Here is a 22,612-nt window from a genome sequence, read left to right on the forward strand (position 1 = left end):
ATTGTAAAAGTGTCAATAATATAGCAATGTACTAGCAATTTTGTATCCTCATTGCCTTGAATACTATTAAAAAATAATATTGAATTCAACATTTTTTCTCTATTCTTTTAAGCAGTTAAAATTTGGATTATAGCAAAAACAAGATTGAAAAAAAACTAAAAAAATAACAAAAAGAGTGGAGGCTATGGTTTTAGTGCTATATATGAATATAAATATGCCTTTTTTATATAAAAAATAATGATTAAGTAGAACCCACCAAGAGGAGAGTTGGTATTTTCACAAGTTGGCACTGAGAATTATGTAATTGGTAGACAATAAAGTAGTATAAGTGATGAGCCTAAATGAAAAATAAATGTTCAACAATTGTAAAATTTATTCTGAGAAATAATATATATACTATATAGTACTGCTCTGCAAATTGTGAAATATATTGTAAAAAAAATTGTGTAAATTCATTATTTACTATTAGTAGTTTGGACACTTGTCAATAGGACAATACTTTTAGTCTTATGTGGGGCCATCGAACTTTGTTTTCATTAGGAAAAGACGAAAATGTGTTATGTACTTATACAAGACATTAGATTGCTTTTTTTAGAACCAGAGCAATCTTCTTATTTATGCTAGGGGCAAAGTTGAGATAGAAAAATTTTGTCAGAGGCAAAATGCTTTATAGGTATATTGCCCCTTCTCGCCCTTCCCTGACTCCACCCCCGATAGTATAGTATGGATCTGGATCCTCTCCATTTCATGAGAAATGGAGAGTGTCCAGTTAAGGGCTGAGATTTAGCTAAAATCAATCTATGTCTTAAAATCTGCCACGTCCTTTAAAAGCATTAACAGGAGACTTAACTGAGTAAAAGGGTAAACTAACGTTAGTTTCAACATCTGGGTTTTCCTCTCTACCTCTCTATCCCTCTCCTCTCCGTTTCTCTGTCTCCCATCAAACCCAGCGATGGTCATTGGTCAAGCTTCTCCAGTTCTCCATACTCACACAAAGTTGTGCATCAACTGTATTTCAGCCATCCACCTCTGTTTCTTGGGGTAATTTTGATATCAAATTTTAAATTTTTTTTTCCCTTTTCTTTTCTTGTTGTCTTTGCCAAGATCATCCATTTCTTTCATTTATAGCACGAAATATTATGCTTTTCTTTAATTGAATTTTTTCCTTACTTGTTATAGATTTTGGGTAACTATTGTTGGTGTATGAGTCTCTCCCTGTTTTTTTTTTTTTTTTGTTCTTTAATTTTTATTTTTGTTTATCGAACCCCTTGGATCTCTTTTTTGTTTCACTTTTGATTGGCTTGATGATTGAGTTTTATTATTAAGAATAAATCTGTCTCTTTGTCATAATGAAATTTAATCTAAACTCTTACGGGTTTCTCCCTAAATTTGATTTTTCTGATTCATTTATGGTTTAATATTATATGGGTCTGTAAACTATTCTTACATAAATCATGTTGCTTTCTTTTGGGCATGTAAATTGAGTACGATAGGAAGTGAAAGATTCGTCTTTTGTGCATCAAAGAATGGTGGAATGGGAGTTGATGCTCTAGCAACTCCACACCTGATCTTTTCTAGCTCTTTGGATTCGGATCTTGTTGATTTATAGCATCCTTTGTCAAAGTGCATCCTTTTCTTTCATTTATAGCACTAAAGATTATACCTTTCTTTGATTGAATTTTTTTTCCCTTTCCTTGCTTTAGATCTATGGTAACTGTAGTAGGTGTATGAGTCTCTCTCATTTCAGTGTCTCTCTTTTTTCCCTTGGGTCTCATTTTCTTTCACTCTTGATCAGTTTGATAACTGTGTTTTCTTGTTGGGTGTAAAGCTTGATAATTTTGCTTGGATTTGAAATTTGGGGTTCATGGGTATGACCCCCATACCTGTGATTGAATAAGTGACCTGCTTATAATTGGAGTGTGATGGGTCTCTAGGTTTTGGCATTAACTAAGAGTAATCATAAAATCTTCTTTTCCAAGTTCTATATTTATATTATTATTATAATGATAATAATATGTTGACTAAACTGTATATAAAAGTTTGTTAAATTTTGAAGTTTCAAAATTTAAAATAAGTATGTATCTCTTGTCAAATAAATAAAAGATGCTTAAGGGAGTTACTCTTCAAATCTATGCTGGCAGTTTGGTTTTGTGTTTACAAGAATTGATTATTAAAGAATTCTCTTGGCTTCAATGACTATAAATTCATAGCAATTGACATGTATTTTGATTTCCTGTTTTGTGTTACAGGGCTTGGATTTTGTGGTGAGTGAAGTAAAGAAATCAGGCTCATGTTGTTATAAACCAACAACTAGGGTGAATATGGTGGTAAAGCCTTAGTGGGAAGTATAAAAGAGATCTAGGTGAAAATAGAGAGACTTCCCTAAAGTTGGGCAAGTATTTGTAACTCAGCAGGAATCATCATATGTATTTGATTTGAAGATTGCTTTCTTTGTTGATAACGTGAACCTTGAATGGTTTTATGTTGAATTTCTTTTGCAACTCTTGTATAAGTGATAAGAGGTACTTATCTTCTGTATTTAACAAGCAAGATTGATTTCTAGTAGTAACTTTTGTTGTTTCCATTCATGAATCGGATTTGGAGAATTTTTCCTTTTATGGTCAGCTTGTGCTTCAAAGCAAGCTATGAACCTGAAATGTATCCTAATTCCATATATTCAAATGTACAAAGTATACTCGAAACACTAGTACACCATTACCAAACCAATTGGTATATAAACAACCATTAGTGCATTTGTTCCCAACGTATGTCAAAGATTACAAAACATGATTCTAAATTAGAAAAACAATATCCTAAGCTAGAAAAATGGCTTCACTATGTGCACCATCCTATACACTTCACTTAAGACTAATTTCACAGATATTTGGCTCAACTGGCAGAGAGTTGAGTTCAACTGCAAATAGGCAGTCATGCAACAAGTTGGATCCGATCAATACCAAGAGGATTCCTTAAATAATCAATTCCTGCAAACACAAAACGAAACCATGAAAAGAGATGACACCTGTAAGCCTTATTATTTGACAGAATCAAGTGATACAAACTGTATTAGTAAACAGGAAAATTTATATACAAGCATCATACTTTTTAACTGAAACTAAAAATTTTTTGTTAAAAGTATAGAAAAAAAAAAATTAAAACTAGCTAAATAGTGCAATGGAGGCTTTATTTCCCTTTCCTATTGCAGCATCATCATTCACAAAATCTCTACTTGCAAAAAAGAAAGAAAAAAATCCATTACTAACAATAATGTTGCCATTCAATATATATATACGATGCATTACCAACAGTAGTGTTACCAGTATGTGAGATTTTTTTTTTTTAACTTTCTTTTTTTCCACAGATGATGAATATGTAAATCGAGCTAAGCTTCTAATAAAAATGAATTGATCATGTAAATAACTCCCAAAATGTCAATATACATCCTCCACAAAATTTCAACAAACCTGAAAACACTAAGAGGAAAGAAAAAAAAAAAAAAAAAAAGGCATGCAAACTAAGATTAAATAAGAAAGAAGAAACATATACACCGAGTACTAATATACATGAGAATCCTTTTTCTTTTTCTTTTTTTAATTTATATTTCTAAAAGGATTATATAAAAAGTTAGTACTAATAAATTTGAAAAAGTAAATAGAGGATTTTTTATTAAAAAGAAAAAAAGAAGAGCTAGAAAAGACCAGGTGTGGAGTTGCTAGAGCATCAACTCCCATTCCACCATTCTTTGATGCACAAAAGACGAATCTTTCACTTCCTATCGTACTCAATTTACATGCCCAAAAGAAAGCCACATGATTTATGTAAGAATAGTTTACAGACCCATATAATATTAAACCATAAATGAATCAGAAAAATCAAATTTAGGGAGAACCCCGTAAGCGTTTAGATTAAATTTCATTATGAAAAAGAGACAGATTTATTCTTAATAATAAAACTCAATCATCAAGCCAATAAAAAGTGAAACAAAAATGAGATCCAAGGGGTTCGGTAAACAAAAAAAAAATTAAAGAATAAAAAAAAACAGGGAGAGACTCATACACCAAAAATAGTTACCCAAAATCTATAACAAGAAAGGAAAAAATTCAATTAAAGAAAAGCATAATATTTCGTGCTATAAATGAAAGAAAGGGATGATCTTGGCAAAGATAACAAGAAAAGAAAAGGAAAAAAAAAAAAAAAAAAAACATAAATTTGATATCAAAATTACCCAAGAAACAGAGGTGGATGGCTGAAATACAGTTGATGCACAACTTTGTGTGAGTATGGAGAACTGGAGAAGCTTGACCAATGACCATCGCTGGGTTTGATGGGAGGCAGAGAGAAACGGAGAGGAGAGGGATAGAGAGTTAGAGAAGAAAACCTAGATGTTAAAACTAACGTTAGTTTACTGTTTACCCTTTGACTCAGTTAAGTCTCCTGTTAGTGCTTTTAAATGACGTGACAGATTTTAGGACATAGATTAGTTTTAGTTAAATCTCAGCCCTTAACTGGATACTCTCCATTTCAATGAGAAATGGAGAGGATCCGGATCCCAATAGTATGGGGCGAAAATACTATGCATTAACTATTATAAGAGGTATGTGTAATGTGTGTAACTATTCATTTTATACCATCAATTTATTACCCGAAGGAATCTATTACTATAATAGGAATCTTTTACTATAATCCCAAGATGTTAGCCACTAAAAGCTTATTTATTACATACTAGGCAGTTTTTTTTTCGAAAAATTATTATGTAATCCCGGAATACAATGTTAGCCTGCTGACCTTATTCTCCCCGCCAATAAATATATGACAACTCATTGAAAAAATGCTCACGTCAACCTACCTGCCAGAGCATCATAATAATTGATGCCTTTTAACATCTGTTACCGTGAAGCCAAATTCAAAATTTGGCCGCATGCCTCATGAAGCTCAATTAAAAGATTTGGGCCCACACATCAATAAAATAAGAGATAATATTAATATAGGGTTCTCAACAGTCAACATAAAGGCTTAAAAGCCATAAAGAATATTGAATTCCCAGTAGAAGACAAGCGGCGAACAAAGGAGCAAACAAGTTACTTTTTTTTTTTTTTTTGGTTTCAAGTAAAAGCATGATAGAAATAATGGACTTGGAAAGTGATAAAGGTATATTTTGTTTTGTCTTGTTTTGATTTAATTTATATTTTGAAAGAATGTTTAATTATTTGTGGTGATATATTTGCTCTCAAATAAAACTATATAAAAATGTATTGTTGTATTTATTTATTTATTTTGCTCTTTACAATATTTATTGTTAATTTTTATTAATATAATATTTTTTTCAATGAGTATCCATAATCAACCCAAAAAAATTTAAGACTAAAATTTTGTTGTTACTATTGTTGTTATACATAGTCAATCCCAAAAAAATAATTAAAAAAATTAATATTAAAAAAATTAATATTAAAACTTTGCTGTTACATTGTTGTGCCTAAACATAAGAGTTTTGTGATCAAGTGTACCATAGGCATTTAAGAAGACATACAAAATTGTAAACATGGTGCATATCGATAAAAAAAAATTATAAACATGATATAATTATTGTATTGTAATTTCCTTAGTATTTTGTTTCTAATATTTATATTTGTCATAAAAATTGTTGTAGTTATTTGCAAACCAAGTGATATTGAAGAAATTGAAGGGGATTGCATGTTTGTAGCAAGGCTAGAAAATAGTAATGAAAATTTGTTGAATAAGGTGGTCCTTAATGCAGATGAAGCATATGCTTTATATAATGATTATGCATTGCGAATGGGTTTTAGTATTCGAAGAGGAAAGCCTAGATATTATAATGGAACGAAGAACATAAAGCAACGTGAATTTCTATGTTCTAAGGAGGGTTTTAAACTAGATGAAGATTTTTGTAAAGATAAATATTCGAAGAGACTAGAGACTAGAACTTGTTGTAGAGCATTTGTTCGTTTCACAGTTGAAAATGGTGTTTGGAGGGTTAGTGCATTTAATCCAGAGCATAGTCATGAACTTGCACTACAATCAAAGAGACATTTGTTAAGATCTGGTCGTCGTATTTCAAAACCTAAGGCATATGTAATTGATACCATGGTGAATGCTGGTATAAGTACAAAGAATGCTTATTCATATTTAACAAAAGAAGTTGAAGGGAGTGAAAATGTGGGTTTTACCAAAAGAGATTGTTATAATCATGTGAATGTGCAAAAGATGACAATAATTAATGCTAGAGATGCTCAAAGCTTATTGAATCATTTTAAGTTTAAGCATGCAAAAGATCCTATGTTTTTTTACACAATTCAAGTAGATCAAGAAAATTGAATGACAAATTTTTTCTGGAGAGATGAGAGATCAAGAGTTGATTATGATTGTTTTGGAGATGTAGTGGTATTTGACACTACATACCGTATCACCAAATATAATTTGATTTGTGCTCCATTTGTAAGTGTTAATCACCATTTGCAAAATGTGATGTTTGGATGTGCATTCCTTTTGGATGAGACCACCGATTCATTTAAATGGTTGTTTAAGTCATTCTTAGACTCAATGGGGAATTGATTTTCACTGACCAGGATCAAGCTATGTCAAATGCCATTGAGGAAGTGTTTCCAAATACACATCATCGGCTATGTTTGTGGCATATTTCAAAAAATGCTCCTTCCCGCTTAGGAGACTTAAACTCTAACTCAGAGTTCATGTTCTTGTTCAACAAATGCCAAAAATATTGTGATTCAGAATTGGAATTTCAATAGACATGGGATCAAATGACACAAAAATTTGATATTGAGAATCATCATTGGCTTAATATGATGCACAAAATTCAACATAAGTGGAGTACTGCATTCATTAAGGATTTTTTCACAGTTGAATTTAAATCTTCCTCGAGGAGTGAGAGCACGAACCATGTTTTGAATGGTATAACAAATAAATCAATTAGCCTAACTAAGTTTGTAATTGAATATAAAAATGTATTGGCAAGTATGCGTTCCCCAGAGTTGGATGAAGATTTTCGATGCAAGCAAGGTGCCCCACAAAAAGCAGTTAAGAAGAGTGGCATTTTGGGTCATGCAGCTAAAGTTTACACCTGTAAGATATTCAATTTATTTGAAAATCAATTTTTTAATAGTTTTGCAATGGTTTGGGATCAAGTTGATTACTAAGATACAATTGGTGTTTTTGAGGTCAATGAAGAAAATAGTGAAAGAGTACACATTGTCCGGTTTGATCATCTCAATAGCAATATTTCTTGTTCTTGTAAGAAATTTGAGTCATTGAGGATTCTTTGTTATCATGCATTGCGGGTTTTTAGTATTAAAAATTTAACTAGAATTCCAAGTCAATACATTTTGAAACGTTGGACAAAAGAGGCTAAGAAGGGGATGATGACTTACGAACAAGACAATCATTCACTGAGTAATGATAAAGAGGCAAAAATAGTATGGCGTGATAGTATGATGCGAATAGCTAATACAGTCATATCTAAAAGTCAAGGGGAGGATAGCCTAAAGAGAATTTGCCAAAAATTGCTATTGGAACTTGATGAAAAAATTGAAAGGGAACTATCAAGAGTCAAGTTTGGTGCAGATGCAAATGTGGAAGAGAATGAAGTTATACAATGTGACACCACTAATGAAATGCCTTGCTTGCCAAATGAGGTATCAGTGTTAAATCCCCCATGTGTGAGATCAAAAGGTTTAAGAAATACTAGACTTAAAGGGCACTTTGAGAAGCGCAAGGCAAACACATTTAAAGCTTCATCTTCTTCAAGTGAGTAACATTTTGTTAAAAACTAAATATACAATTTAACATTTTTATCATCACTAAATATTCTTTTATATTAAATTCTGATTTTATGTGTGATTTTTTTTTATGTACAATTTCATAGGAAAAAGCAAACAACAAACAGTTGAAGAACATTCAAATGTCTCATTGATGGCACATACAATACACCAGTCTGTCAACCACCTAATTCCTACTCTTATACAGGATTTACAAGTGCTAACTTATATGGTCAATCTTACTCGCCTTGGACAATGCATTCTCAGGTATTAAGTATATTTTAACATTAAAAAAAAAAGTGTGTATATATATATATATATATATATATATATATATATATATATATATATAATGTATAGTCATACTTTGATTGCTATACTTGATACCTAATTACGAGCTATTTTCTATTTAGAACATGAGCTATGTAAATGTACCATTTACATCTATGTTGCAAGATACCGATGTAGTAGCCCAACTTAGTCAGGTAAATTGACCATATTCATTCATTCGATACTATGTGAAACTATATGTACAAAACTTTGTTTTGATATAACATGTTCTTATATTTTACTCCTTATAGAATTCATCTGCTTCCCAAATGAGCTCATTGATTTATAATTCCAAGCAACCAGATTACACATATAGCCAAGAGGTAAATTTGGAAATTCTTGTGGCATACTTGCTTTATCAATAGTGTCATTTATCTCTTGTTCTCAAGGATTACTTACTTTATACATTTTATTTATTTATTTTTCTTTAAATTAGGTTGTCAACCATATAGAAAAGTTACCAATGTTACAAAAGTAAGACATGGGCAATGGCCACAATGAACTTAAGTAAGAGAGTTCATAAGGTATTTTTTTTATTATAGTTGAAGACAAGCAAAACTTATTATTACAGTTGTTCTCTACTTTGAAACCAGAATTGCAATGGTGCCAGTAATGACATAGGAATTTTTCTTATTATTTAAACAGCTGATTGAAAAGCTAAATATCGAGGAGCTTACAATTTGGGTGATATTGCCTAGGGCAATTTGGAATGACAGAAATAAATTCTACTTTGAGAAGACCCAAATTCAGCCAAGAAATATTCTGGATGGAGCAACTAGTTTTTTGGGGGAATACTAGAGACTCATGACTTCCCACAAACATTCATAAGCTACTTCCTGGATGTAGTTTTTTGCTTATTGGTTCTTTTGGCTGTATTTCCAAAGTTGTATCTTTTTCTATTTCTCCCTGGCTAGGTGTTTGCTATGCTAGGGGTCATACTTTGTTTATGTTTTCTTTGTTTGATATTCAAAACAATTTTATCTTTTCTCTCAAAAAAACAATGAGATTTGAATTCTTGTAATTTCAAAATACACATGTAATGTGAGTTTGTGTTTTCATTGCCTTCTATTATTGAATTCATTGGATGTGGTTGTCAATTTAAATTACACAGTAATTCCCTTGGTCATGACTATGAAACAAGACCATTAACCATAAAAAAAAAAAAAAAAAAGTTGAGGTAGGTTAACTTTAAGATTCATTTTGCTACAATGCAATTCTCACATTTCCTTTCTATTCCATTATTCTTTTTGAAAATGCTTTATATGCCATTGTTGAAAAGAAAAAAAATCATGGAATTCAACAAATCTTGTATATGTATTTGAAGTTTATCACACTAAACATTTTACATCAAATTTTACCATAATATGCACTTCCACTAAATGCTTTCAAATTCCAAGAAACTAAGTTAAGATAAGGCATCTTTCTTTTAATTCAAAAAACCTATACATTACAAGAACATTAAAGCTTTTCTTTAGAATGTAAGCAACTAAGCATATAAAATTAGTACATAACTTTCCATGAGCTCCAAGTCAAATTTGAGTAAATTTTTAAGTACAAAAAGTAGTTTCTTTCAAACTAAAACAATCTAAAAACAAATTTACTTTGGTAGATAAAAACCGAAAAGTAAAAACAAAGGATTCCTAAAAGAAAGCTAGGCAGCAAGGCTTCAATGTAGAAAGTATAATTGTTTCCACAAATGAAAGCATCATCAGACTTATTTTTCAACTATCCATTGAAACATCCTTCTAGATTCTTGTATTTGTGAAACCTTTCTCTCCACTTCTGCTCATTTTGCTTCTCTAAGTCTGAACTTCTTCTGCATAATGATTGAATATCAAAACTAAATAATGTATGAATATATATATATATATATATATATATATATTTATATATTCATTACACAATTAATACAAAATAGCTTAAGTGAAATTTACAATTATTAATAAAGATCACAAGTGAACTCCAATATGTCTAAACACTATAAATAACATGTCCAAGAATGAATTATGATAATTAAATCAAGCTTGTCTGACGGTAATAAGCAAGTTTCATGAAGGTTTATACCAAATTTTTTTAAAAATGACAGTCTTTTCATTGGGGAATTTTATCAAACAATCGGAGTACAGAAGGAATGAGCCAGAGTTGTAAAATCAATTGGTCATGAATTCTAAAATACCCAGTACAAAAATAATTCAAGACACATCAGTTCATCAAATACTAACCATAATCATCAAAGAGATCAACATGAGTATCAAAAGAAAATCAAAGAAAAGCAAACACAAATAAAAATTTAAATAATAAACTATTAAGAATACCTATGGCAGAAAATTTTGTGGGAGAAGAAAATCTTGGAGTTTCATCTGACCAACAGAAGGGGAAAGTGGACTCGCCCATTCATTGCTTGAATCTTGGAACCAAGCCCATTATTTCTACCATGCTTTTACTTGAAACCAAAAAAAAAATAGTAACTTGTTTGATCCTTTGTCCGCTGCATGTCTTCTAAAGTTCTATTGGAAATTCAATATTCTTTATGGCTTTTAAGCCTTTATGTTGATTGTTGAGAACCCTATATTTTATTGATGTGTGGGCCCAAACCTTTTAACTGAGCTTCATGAGGCATGCGGCCAAATTTTGAATTTGGCTTCACGGTAATAGACGTTAAAAGACATCAATAGGCAGGTAGGTTGACGTGAGCATTTTTTCAATGAGTTGTCATATATTTATTAGCTGGGAGTACAAGGTTAGCAGGCTGACCTTGTACTCCGAGACTACACAATAAATTTTTTTTTTTTTTTTACTAGGCATAGTTGAAAGTGAAAGAGATTTATTAAACTTGGATATTTCCTTAGAGCATCCACAACAGATGTGGTATATATGCTAAATGCTTTAATATGACACATTTGGCACACCAAATATAAAAAACAAAACTTTATCAGATGTGTTAAATGTGCCAAACTTTTGCAACATTGAACAATACCCTTACAATTTTGGCACGGTACAGACACTGAATGGCATATGGTTTAATATTTTTTTTATTCATCTTTCTTTCTCCTCTCACTTCTTTAATTGATTTTTTTTCTCTCCTCATAATCTGTCTCTCTCTTTCCTCTTCAGATGAGGTTCCCAACTCCTCCCTCAACCTCAAACCTCAAACTTCAGCTCTTCCCTCAACCTCACAATCTGCTGATCTCAATCTCATGCAAATGGAACGACGCCATTCTCGCCTCGATCAAGTCAGAGCAACATGGCTGGCCGCGGCGGTGTAACCAAACACCACAAATGGGATGGCGTCGTTCTCACCTCGATCTTGATCTCGCCTCTGTCAAACTTTGCTCGACCTCGCCTGCCGCTGTCTCGTCGTCCAGGTCTCTCTGATCTCGCTCGCCACCATCTCCCCGTCAAGGTCGTCTAGGTTTCTCCGATCTCGCCCTCCACCATCTTGCACACTGTTGGATTTCTCTTCTTTCTCTTGCGGTGCTTGTGGTGGTGTTTTCTAGGGTGGTTGTTATGGGTTGTGTTTGGTGGTTTTGTGTTTTTGGATGGTTGTAGTGGGTTGTGTTTGGTTAATTTGAGTCGTAGTTGGCTAATTTGAGCGGTGGTTGGTTAATTTTGGAATTTGTGGTTGTGTCGATCTCTTTGGTTTTTTTTTTAAGATGGCGTTGGTGGATGTGGGTTTGTGCCGGTGGTGGCTGGTCGGTGTTGTTGCTGTTGGTGGCCGTTGTTGTAGCAGTGGTGGATGTACCGTTGTTGTTGTTGTTGATGGTGATGATAGGGAGAGATAATATATTATTTTAATGTGTAGTAAATATTATTTTAATGTATAAAATTGAATGATAGAACATCTGATAAATGAGATGTTGTAAAATAATGAGTTAAAATAATAAAGTTAGCTTTTGGTATTGCAAAATGATATTTTTTATACCACATCTGTTGTGGATGCTCTTAGAAGATGCATATGTCACTTGAGACACGGGACACGTCAATTGCTTCTAATTTTGGTAAAATGGGACGAAAAACACCCTTTTCTTTTTCTTTCCCCCCCACATAACTATCGGCCATCGCCCATCCGGGTTTAAATTTTAGGAAGGGCCCGAAATCTGAGTCACAAAGAAACTCAAGGTCTTTTGGGCCCAATAGAAGCCCATATTCTCAACTGCAAGTCTCGTTAAAGTTAAACCCTAACTAAAACCCATCTTCTTCTTCCTCCTCCTCCTTAAACCCTAGAGTCTAGACCCCTCACTTTCTCTATTTCCAAATATTCAAAAATTCAAACCCCCCCATTTCAGACACAAGCCCATGTCCCCTTCGATCCTTCTAGAACGTCCCAGAGCTCTCTCGAAGCTCCTCTGCAATCTCATCTTCACTCGAGACATGGGCGGCGGGCCTCGGACCTTCCCCGGCGGCGTAAACAAGTGGCAATGGAAGCGCATGCACGAGAAACGAGCTAGAGAGAAAGAGAAGCGACTTCTCGAGCAAGAGAAGCAGCTCTACCAGGCCCGAATCCGCTCACAAGTCCGGGCCAAACTCGCCGGCAAGCCTGACCCGTATTCGAACCCGGACCCGTCAATGGGTCACGGCCCAATGAGCCCCACTGACCACATTAAAGCTCTAGCCAGTCGCTTCATGAAAGAAGGAGCTGAAGACTTGTGGAACGAAGACGATGGACCGTTAAAGTCGCCACCGCCAAGGGGAACGAATGAACGGCCAGGATTTGTCGGACCGAACGGGCGGCGAGGATCAATCCGATCGCCGATCGATTTGAGGAGGCTGATCTCAGAAGGGCGGGAAAATGTGAATTTCACAAATCCGAGTGGCACATACGAAAATAGAAGGAATTATTCGGGGCAAAGCTGGAGAAAGTTTCGGCGAAATGAGAGCTCAGACGAGGACGATTACGGTCCGTTAAACGAATCGCCGAAACCCTTTGCCCGGAATTTGGCGGGAAATCGGAGAGATATGAATTCGAAAGAAATCCCGAAAATTTCGGGTCAAAGGCCAAGGGTCTCTAAGGATGAGAATTCGGGTTCGGATTTTGAGGGAGAGTCAGTGAAATATTTTGGGGGGAGTTGTTCAAGGTGGCCGAGGCTTAGTGTTGGTGGAGGAGAGGAGGAAGAGAATGAGGGAATAATGAGAGGTAGAGGGAGAGAGAGAGGAGTGAGGAAGGTGGGGAGTAGTGCTTCTTTGGGGAAGTATGATGTGAAGATAAAGAAACGGGTGCCGCTTCAGTCTTTGGAGGAGGAGGTTGATTTTCCGCTTCAGGTTGAGTTGATAAGGCATCAGCTTAGCAAGAAGAGTTTGGTGGATGAGAAGAGAGGGGAGGAATCAATTCTTTGTCAAAAAAGGTATAACGTTTTTTAGTTTTCGTACAAGAATTGGGAGTTTTGATACCTGTATGCTTTGTATGTTTGGTTGCTAAATATATGTTAGAAAGTGTAAATTATGAGATATATAATGACTTTGTTTGTTCATTTTTCATTTGTACTCCTTGGTGTGACTGATTACTAGCATCCATTGTGGTGTGTGTAAAATGATAGACTTAGTTTTGGATGTCAAATTTATAAGGTTTTGAATTTAGAGAATTTCTTTGTGCTAATTGGTAATTTTGTTTATCCAGATTTGATGAGTGTGGTATATCTCCATTGACAGTCAAGGCACTCTCTGCTGCTGGCTATGTTCAAATGACACGAGTACAGGAGGCTACTCTATCTGCTTGCCTTGAGGGTATGCTGGCTGCTTCATTGCCCTTTCAGTTGTATTTTGCGTCCGTTTTTATGTTTACTTTGCCAATTGCTTAGTATGTGACTTTGTGGGTTCATGATGCATGGGATGCATCTGAAACTGTGTGTGTGGTAGGCTTCAAAACTCTCAATTACCATGTAGTCATGTTTTTATAATTGATATCATGTTTTGCAGTGTCAAACATACCAAAATTATCACATCCTCCCTAGATAGAAATGAAAATCATACAGCCATTAAATCTCCTATGAACTCTATCAGCTTTTCTCTGGATTCTGACAGTGCTACATTGATATAGTAGATCTCTATGATGCATTCATGCATTTTGATTTTGAGGGGCCATATTTCCTGTAATTAAAAATTTCCTTGAGTTGCTGAAAATCAGACCATTCAATTCGTGGGATCCATCTGGGTCCCATTTGGATCTCACAGCATGTGCAGTTCATCTTTATTATCCTTGTTTCTGATGCATTCATCTTTAAGATGGTTCATTGATATTTACTTGTTTAGTTGTCATGCTTGAATGCTAATTCCATGCAAAAGTGTTATGTTCTTGTAGCTACAGTCTGAGTCAATATGTATTGCCTAAACATGTTTTTTTAAATTTTTTTTTTTTATTGATTCTAGAAGCAAGACTATAATTGATGGTTTCCATTATACTGTGGGTGCAGGCAAGGATGCTTTGGTCAAAGCTAAAACTGGTACAGGCAAAAGTGCAGCTTTTTTGGTACATCATTGATTCCTTTTATATTGTTGTGAATTTTGTGAGTAATTGTTTTTTTCCCGTCAACTACTGTTGTTAAACACAAACAGCTTCCTGCTATTGAAACAGTTCTAAAAGCTTCAAGTAATACTACCATTCAACGGGTGCCTCCAATTTATGTTCTTATTCTCTGCCCCACAAGAGAACTTGCGAGTCAGCTTGCTGCAGAAGCAAATGCTATGCTAAAGTACCACGATGGCGTATGTGTGCAAACACTAGTTGGGGGTACACGTTTCAAAGATGACCAGAAGCGCCTAGAATCAGATCCATGCCAGGTATACTTACATGCATGTTGAATTTTGTGCTCTTGGAGCATGGTTACTGGGAGAGTGAAAAGTTAAATTACAAACATTCAAATGCTCCTGTTTTTGTGTCTTACAGCATTAGGGCAAGATGAATAATGATTTCCTGTTTTTCGTTTAAACTTTTTGCAGATAATAGTCGCAACTCCAGGTAGGTTGTTAGATCACATTGAAAACAAGTCCAGCTTGTCCTTGCGTTTGATGGGATTGAAGATGCTTGTACTTGATGAAGCTGATCACTTATTAGACCTGGGATTCCGGAAGGACATGGAAAAAATTGTTGATTGCTTGCCTCGTCAGAGACAGTCTTTGCTGTTTTCTGCAACTGTCCCAAAAGAGGTTATATTCTCTTGTTCTTTCATCTCAAGTTCTAAAACCATTTAACTTTTGGCAGTTTATATTTTTCTGTATGAAACAACTAAAAATTTTACATTGTGGACCACAATTATGCAGGTTCGCCGAATATCTCAACTTGTTTTGAAAAGAGAACATGCTTTTATTGATACAGTGGGTCTTGGTTGTGTAGAAACTCCTGCTAAGGTATATTATTATTCTGGTAATCAGAAAAGAAAATTACTAGTGCTGTTGAACTTCTACTCCAACTTTTAAGCTAATGGCATGCATATTTAATAACATTGTGGTAGACACTATTTTATTTGATTCTGTCTTGATGTTCTTTTAGTTGCATACAACTCTTGTAAATTGTTTAGTAATGGATGTTATGGTTGTTTCTAAGCTAGACATGGGAAGCAACAAGCTTTTTAATGCTAATTTTGGTTTGCTAAATGCAGATTAGGCAATCTTGTCTGATTGCTTCCCATGAATTACATTTTCAAATAGTGCATCATCTTTTGAAGGAACATATCTCACAAACACCTGACTACAAGGTAAGAATTTGATTTGTAGCTTCTTCTTTTCCTTTTCTTCGTATGTATGTCCTCACCTTTTAAGGGAAATTGAACTGCTTCTTGTGGCTTAAAACACTTCTTTGCATTCAGGTTATTGTCTTTTGTACGACTGGGATGGTAACATCTCTCATGTGTCTACTTCTCCGGGAAATGAAAATGAATGTTAGGGAGCTACATTCTAGAAAGCCTCAACTTTACCGAACTCGCATATCTGATGAGTTCAGGGAATCCAAACGACTGGTTCTTGTCTCATCTGATGTTTCAGCACGTGGAATGAATTACCCTGATGTTACATTGGTCACTCAGGTATGCATAAAGCTTGTGATATTAATTCATGATCTGCATATGAATGCAACCTCAAATATATTATTGACTTTGCATCCCTTAGCAACTTCTTTGCCCCTTAATAGATATGCACATCTGAAAATAATGTCTATATTTACATTCTGTGGAAGAATGATATTGGGGAAACAAGGCATGTGTGTTCTAACTAATATACTTGGGGTGCCAATGAGTTCGAGTTTGCATTCTCTTATTTTTAATGATTATGGTAATATCTCAATTCTTTGTACAATATTCAAAATGACCAGCTTTGTTCTGTATAGAATTTGAGTTAGTCTACTTTCTCTTCATCAAACAGAAAGAATAATCATTATCTAAAGGAAAAGAATAAAAATTCAAATTTATTTCTATTAGAAGCACATGGACTCAATCAAAACATTTTACTCTTATTTTTTTGCTGTGATAATAAATTTACTCATTCAGTGTCAGGGGATGTCCTGTTGCAGTTATTTGTAATTAAATCTGTAAATCATCTGGATGGACAAAGAGCAACATGGAAAATTATAAGATGTTTATGGTCATTCAATGTTGAAGTAAATGTCAAATAGGCCCATGGATATAGGAACTATTAATTTTTCCTGTTACCTTTTACTAAGGGAAGTTAATGTGAAGGTTTGATTGTTACCAGATAGGAATTCCTTCTGACCGAGAACAGTATATACATCGCCTTGGAAGAACTGGACGGGAAGGTAAAGAAGGGGAAGGCATATTGTTGCTTGCACCATGGGAAGAATATTTTTTAGATGAAATTAGAGACCTACCTCTTGAGAAAGTTCCTTTACCGCATTTAGATCCAAACATAAAGCTAAAGGTTAGTAACCAACTCAAGGCTTGATTTAGTGGCATTTTCCATACTTATGTATATTCATACTGGATTGAACTAGGTCATATTTAAAGTGAAATGTAATTATAACAAAACATCCTTATAAATGATAATGTAGTTATTGTTATTATTGTGTTGTTTACAAGTGTCCAATGGTAGTGCTGTCAGTTAGGGACTTATGAAGCAGAAGTCACTAGTTTGGAACTTTGGATCCCTCCGTCGTCCTCGCTTTTGGAGTATTTTTAATTTACATGCTGAAGTTCATTGAGCTATGTCATCATATCATATTCCAGCAATTTTTTATGCTTTATGGCTAAACCCCTGCTGCATTTCAGATTTATGGAATATATGGCCACTGTGGATGCAGGATGCACAGCATCTAGCTCCATAGATGGCAGAACCTTAAACTTATATTTGTCATTCCAATTTGAAGTGATGATTCCCAACTTCTATGACTTCACCGTTATGATGTTTGTGAAATGTGTGGTGCTAGGTTATAGGTTTTTAGTTTGTAGTGATGATTTCCAACTTCTATTCCTAATTGTAATGCTCGGGATCTGTTTAACTTGCAGATGGAAGATTCATTGGCAAAGATTGACACTAGTGTAAAAGAATCTGCATATCATGCTTGGCTTGGGTATTATAACTCAATCAGGGAAATTGGCAGGGATAAAACCACTCTTGTCAAATTAGCCAATCAATTTTGTCAGTCAATTGGTTTACAGAAACCTCCTGCCCTCTTCAGGAAGACAGCTCTTAAAATGGGCTTGAAAGACATCCCTGGCATCAGAATTAGGAAGTAGATGTCTCAAAAGCTTCCCGGAAATATCTGGCATAACAGTGGTGATTCACTCATTACCTGGAGAAAATGGGGGGTTTTTTTTTGGGTGGTTTTTCAATTTGGAAGTACTAATGTAAAGATGGAATTTGCAAAAGTGAAATACTGAAGTATTAGGCTTGGAAATAGGCCCAATATGGCAAAATACAGGACCTGCAACTCACCTATGACCACAGATACAGTTTAAATTCTAATATTTTAAACTTAAGGGCTTAATTTGAGACTTTTGGAAATATAGGATTTAATTAGAAGCCACCCTTAAAACATATGGTTTGAAATGTAATTTACCCTATTTTCCATAATAAAATTAAAAATTGTATATTAATCAATATCAAAAGAAAATCACTATATCAATATCAAAATATAAAATCTCACATGTATAATAAGTTTCCATCCAAATATATGATACATGATACATCCAGTCCACAAGTAAGAATCGGTTAATCTACATAAATGAAACAAAAAATACTCACAAAGCAATTTGAATAACTTTATGCAATTTTTATTTGTTGGATGAAAGGATGAGATTGTATTATAAAAATGAACTATGTTTCAATAGGAAAATTATTAGGTACTCCTGAAGTACAATAAATGCGTACTCCTTACTCTCACATGAATTGTAGGTCTTATCATGAATTTAATTAGTGAGACCCACAATTATGTGAGATGAGGGAGTATGCATTTATTGTACTCTGAGAGTACTCAATAATTTCTCGTTCCAATATAGACATTTAATAAAAAAAACCAAGGAAAAAATGCAAAACTGACCCTCTAACTTTCACTGTTTTTCATTTTAGTCCTCTAACTTTCATTTTTGTCAATTAAGTCCTCTAACTTTCAATTTTTTGTCAATTTAAGGCTCCGTTACTGCTCAGTTACTTCTGCCGTCAGACCCACTAAAACGATGCCATTCTGCTTATGTTTTTTTTTTTATTCGGAATTAAAATAAGAAAAATCAGGAACAAAAAAAAAAAAAAAAGGGGAACGACGACATCATTTCCCTTCCCCTAAAATCAAAAGAAAACCAAGAACCCAAATCCCTAACTCGTGAAACTTTGAGAGAGAGAGAGAGTGGGCCAGTTTGAGAGAGAGAGAGAGAGAGAGAGAGAGAGACTGAGTTCACCGCCACCACCCCACCGTAAAATTCGCCGTGTAAACCATCACCACTCTTGCTGCTCTGCCTTGACTGAATCGGTGATGGAGTTTTGAATCGGTGATGGGTGTGCTCTGCCTTGCCTTACCGTAGCCCTTCCTCGCCTGTCCTCTGCTTCTTTCCCAACCACTTTGCAGGTATATTTTTGCAGCTTAATGACTAAACTAAACTAATTTGTATATAAATGGGTCATCTCATAAATACCTTCACCCACCAACACTTCTCTCATAAATACCTTCACCCAGCAAAGAATAAGCACAAGAATAGTTTTAGTGTGTTTTTTATGGTATATGTAGTAGCAGAACAGTGAGTTGTGTGTTATATAAAGCTAGTGACTTTTTCTGTTTTTTTTTTTTTTTTTTTTTTTTTTTTTTTTTTTTTTTTTTTTTTTTTTTTTTTTGTTTATGTTGGACTTTGTTGACTATTAGGTGAGAATGGGATAATCTACTTTATATGGTTTATTTTTTCTATTTTTGAGTGGATAATATATTTTTTTTGGTCATCTTCACATGCAATTTTATTGTTTCGAAACATTTTGGTCCCCACTTGGAGGAATTGTTTGCTGTGTGGGGTATTTAGATGTCAGCACTTTATTTTTCTGATGTAATTTCCTTTGCTTTGGCCAAAAAGCAAGTTACAAAATATACAAATTCATAAGTACACCACAGTTTGCATAGAATTTTACCATCATAAAATTCGTAAGTACAAAAAATATGCACACAATGGAATCTTTTGATTGTCTTCTCTTGGTTTTCTGATTGTCTCAAGTTACAACATAATCCATATGGTTCTCAACCTAAAGAATAAAAACCATATATCATAACAGTATTCAACAAAAGAGAAATCATAAGTTTTTCAAATCAAATTCCAATCATCAAAGAAACAGATACAAATAAATTAAAAAGAAAAAAAAGAAAAAGAAAAAGAGAGATGCACAAAGGCTATCAGAACGATGTAGAACGATGCCAACATTATCAGTTCAGCAACGATGCACAAAGGCTATTAGAACGATGCACAAAATCATCGTTGTGCTACATTGAAAAATCATCGTTCTGCTACATGTTCTGCACAAAATGAACAAGAGGTCAAATCATCATCATACGAAAAAGAATAACCACCATGCTCAAAATTAGCCTCAGTCCAAGAAGAACTAGGAACAACGGGTAGCTTAGGTTCATCCATGCCGGCGAATTTTATGGTGGGGGTGGTGGCGGTGAACTCAGTCTCTCTCTCTCTCTCTCTCTCTCTCTTAAAGTTTCACGGGTTAGGGATTTGGGTTCTTGGTTTTCTTTTGATTTCAGGGGAAGGGGAATGACGACGTCGTTCCCCTTCATTTTTTTTGTTCCTAATTTTTCTTATTTTAATTCCAAGTTTAAAAAAAAAAAAAACATAAGCAAAACGGCGTCGTTTTAGTTGGTTTGACGGTAGAAGTAACTGAGCAGTAACGGAGCCTTGAATTGACAAAAAATTAAAAATTAGAGGACTGAATTGACAAAAATGAAAGTTAGAAGATTGAAATGAAAAATGGTGAAAGTTAGAGGGTCAGTTTTGCAATTTTGCCAATAACCAACCATGTTCCAATATAGACAGTCAATCTAAAAAGGTGGTGGGACATGTCACGTATTAAAAAGGATTTCTTTCTGCTATTGGCAACTTCTCCTATCAATATGTCTATTATATATACACACAAGTTTGCTTCCAGGTAGATATGCTTAGTTGAGACTTCCATCGCGTCCCCATTAATTGCATATAGTCAAGAATTAAGTGCCTTTGTATCACTGCATCTATGTGATGAATGGACTAGCTTCTAATTAAATTTCTAATCGTGAGGCCCATTTCTTGTTTTAGATGATAATCTTATTTTGAAAACCCAAGCGTCTGCATATCCCGTCCATCAGCCAAAATGGGGTTTTGGCCCTTTCAGCAAAAACAAGTAGCAAAATGTTCCTGTTCTAAAATTATTTAGCCATATGCCTCTGTTTTAAATTTGATTTTTAGAAAATCGAGTTATAGGCAAAAAACTTAAAAAAGAAAAAAAAAAAAGAACATGGAACTTGAGTTCCATGTAACATTTTGCAAGTAACTCGATTTTTTAAAAATCGAGTTTTTCATTGAAACTCGATTTTTAGAAAATCGAGTTTCAAAATAGGGGCATATGGCTAAATAGTTTCAGAACATGGATATTTTGCTACTTGTTTTTGCTGAAAGGGACAAAACCCCATTTTCTCCCATCCATCTGTGACTCATTTGTCCATGTGTATGTGTATGGGTTTGAACCTCATTCTTTTTCAGTGCCCCTGTGGCCTTTAGCAGTCACGAACTATCAAAAATAAATGGGGACAGTCTTATCATTCTCAAAACTCCAGAGATCAGCCACTGATCGTAAATAGTACAAGAGAGATGTCTATTGCATACATTCACTTATACACATAGTACACCCTCAGTTTTTTTTATAACCAAAATCGTTTAGTATTATGAGTTATGACATCCGCATTGATGTTGACTTTAGCCTTAGATATGTTACATATTTAAAGTGTATGTCGCATTCAAGAAAGGGCAGTGCCTATTTTACACACTCAATTACATACATCCATATACACAAATGTTACAGCAAAATAAATGGTAGGAAATAGACATAAGTGGAATTGGTGGATGGAGTAGCGGCAGTAGCCCTTTAATTTATTTAGTTCACGCACATAAATGGTGTGATGTCCTTAAAAAGACGTGACCATGATCTTCTTCTCTATTTATATTTGGCATTTTTTAGGGCAATTGGTTACAGAAGATTCATTCCATCGCTCAACTTCACTATAAGACCGCCACCCCATCATTCTGATGAATGTAGCGCAGTACATTATTACTAAACTAGTAGACTTAGTTATTGCTTTTCTCTTTCATTCTTTTAATTTAGACAATATGGTCTTAAATCTTCGTAAAGGTAAACTCTTGAGTTCTTTGAATAGAAATTCATTACACGAGATTCAGATTTCTTAAAATGGTTATTATCTTTGAAAACGTCACCTAAATGAAGAAAGTTTTTTTAAAAAAAAAAAAAAAAAAAAAATTTAATTTCTTCAATTGATTTATTTTATCTTAGTTTAGATGACTGTGATGTTATGAATATGTTAATTGCAAACATCACCAAATGAAAATAGAATTTGAAATGTCATGAGAAAAATTACGTTTGGAAACACTACAAAACATGCGGGTCTTAGGCTGCGTTTTTTCCAGGCGTGTTTGCAAAAATGCGCCCTGAGACCCTGTTTGAGCCGCGTTTCACTAAAATGCAGCTACAGCGCTAGAAGTATGGCCGCGTGAGTCGAACGCAGCCCAAGATCAAGTCTATAGCTGCGTTTGTTGGTGTTCCAGCTGCGTTTTTCTGGAATGGGCTGAAGCCACGTTTTTAAAATGCGGCTTTAGACCCATCTGAAATGTTTAAAAAATATATATATATATATGTCTTGAAGCCGCGTTTATAGAACACGGCTATAGGTCTGTCCTAAAGCCACGTTTATTGAAAAAGCCGTGATGACATGCCCTCTATTCCTACTTCCTTGGTTTATTGGTTTTGTATTAGGTCCTACATTGTGTAGGAAAAGTTAATTGTCAGGTTTTTCATTTCATAAC

General features: G+C 34.2%; 1 protein-coding gene and 1 long non-coding RNA gene across 3 annotated transcripts; one reads left to right on the plus strand and one right to left on the minus strand.

Annotated features, from left to right (window-relative positions):
- Positions 1 to 9,638: 9,638 nt before the first annotated feature.
- LOC142611681 (uncharacterized) lies at positions 9,639 to 10,642 on the minus strand. The gene is made up of 2 exons (XR_012840085.1): positions 10,436 to 10,642; positions 9,639 to 9,936 (listed from the first exon to the last, which is right to left on the minus strand). It is a non-coding gene; the product is annotated as an uncharacterized LOC142611681 (long non-coding RNA).
- Positions 10,643 to 12,319: 1,677 nt separating this feature from the next.
- Positions 12,320 to 18,007, plus strand: LOC142611771 (putative DEAD-box ATP-dependent RNA helicase 48). Of its 2 annotated transcripts, XM_075783902.1 has the most exons (10): positions 12,320 to 13,462; positions 13,735 to 13,841; positions 14,528 to 14,583; positions 14,670 to 14,894; positions 15,054 to 15,260; positions 15,375 to 15,461; positions 15,713 to 15,808; positions 15,920 to 16,135; positions 16,800 to 16,982; positions 17,567 to 18,007. In XM_075783902.1, exons 1-10 carry the CDS (start codon positions 12,417 to 12,419, stop codon positions 17,795 to 17,797), a joined length of 2,454 nt encoding a protein of 817 aa, XP_075640017.1. In that variant the 5' UTR covers positions 12,320 to 12,416; the 3' UTR covers positions 17,798 to 18,007. The 2 variants fall into 2 exon arrangements, with proteins under 2 accessions (XP_075640017.1, XP_075640019.1); XM_075783904.1 differs by lacking the exon at positions 16,800 to 16,982.
- The last annotated feature ends 4,605 nt before the right edge of the window (positions 18,008 to 22,612 follow it).

The sequence above is a fragment of the Castanea sativa genome, chromosome 10 (assembly GCF_040712315.1).
Source record: "Castanea sativa cultivar Marrone di Chiusa Pesio chromosome 10, ASM4071231v1".
In the NCBI taxonomy this organism is placed as follows: Eukaryota; Viridiplantae; Streptophyta; class Magnoliopsida; order Fagales; family Fagaceae; genus Castanea; species Castanea sativa.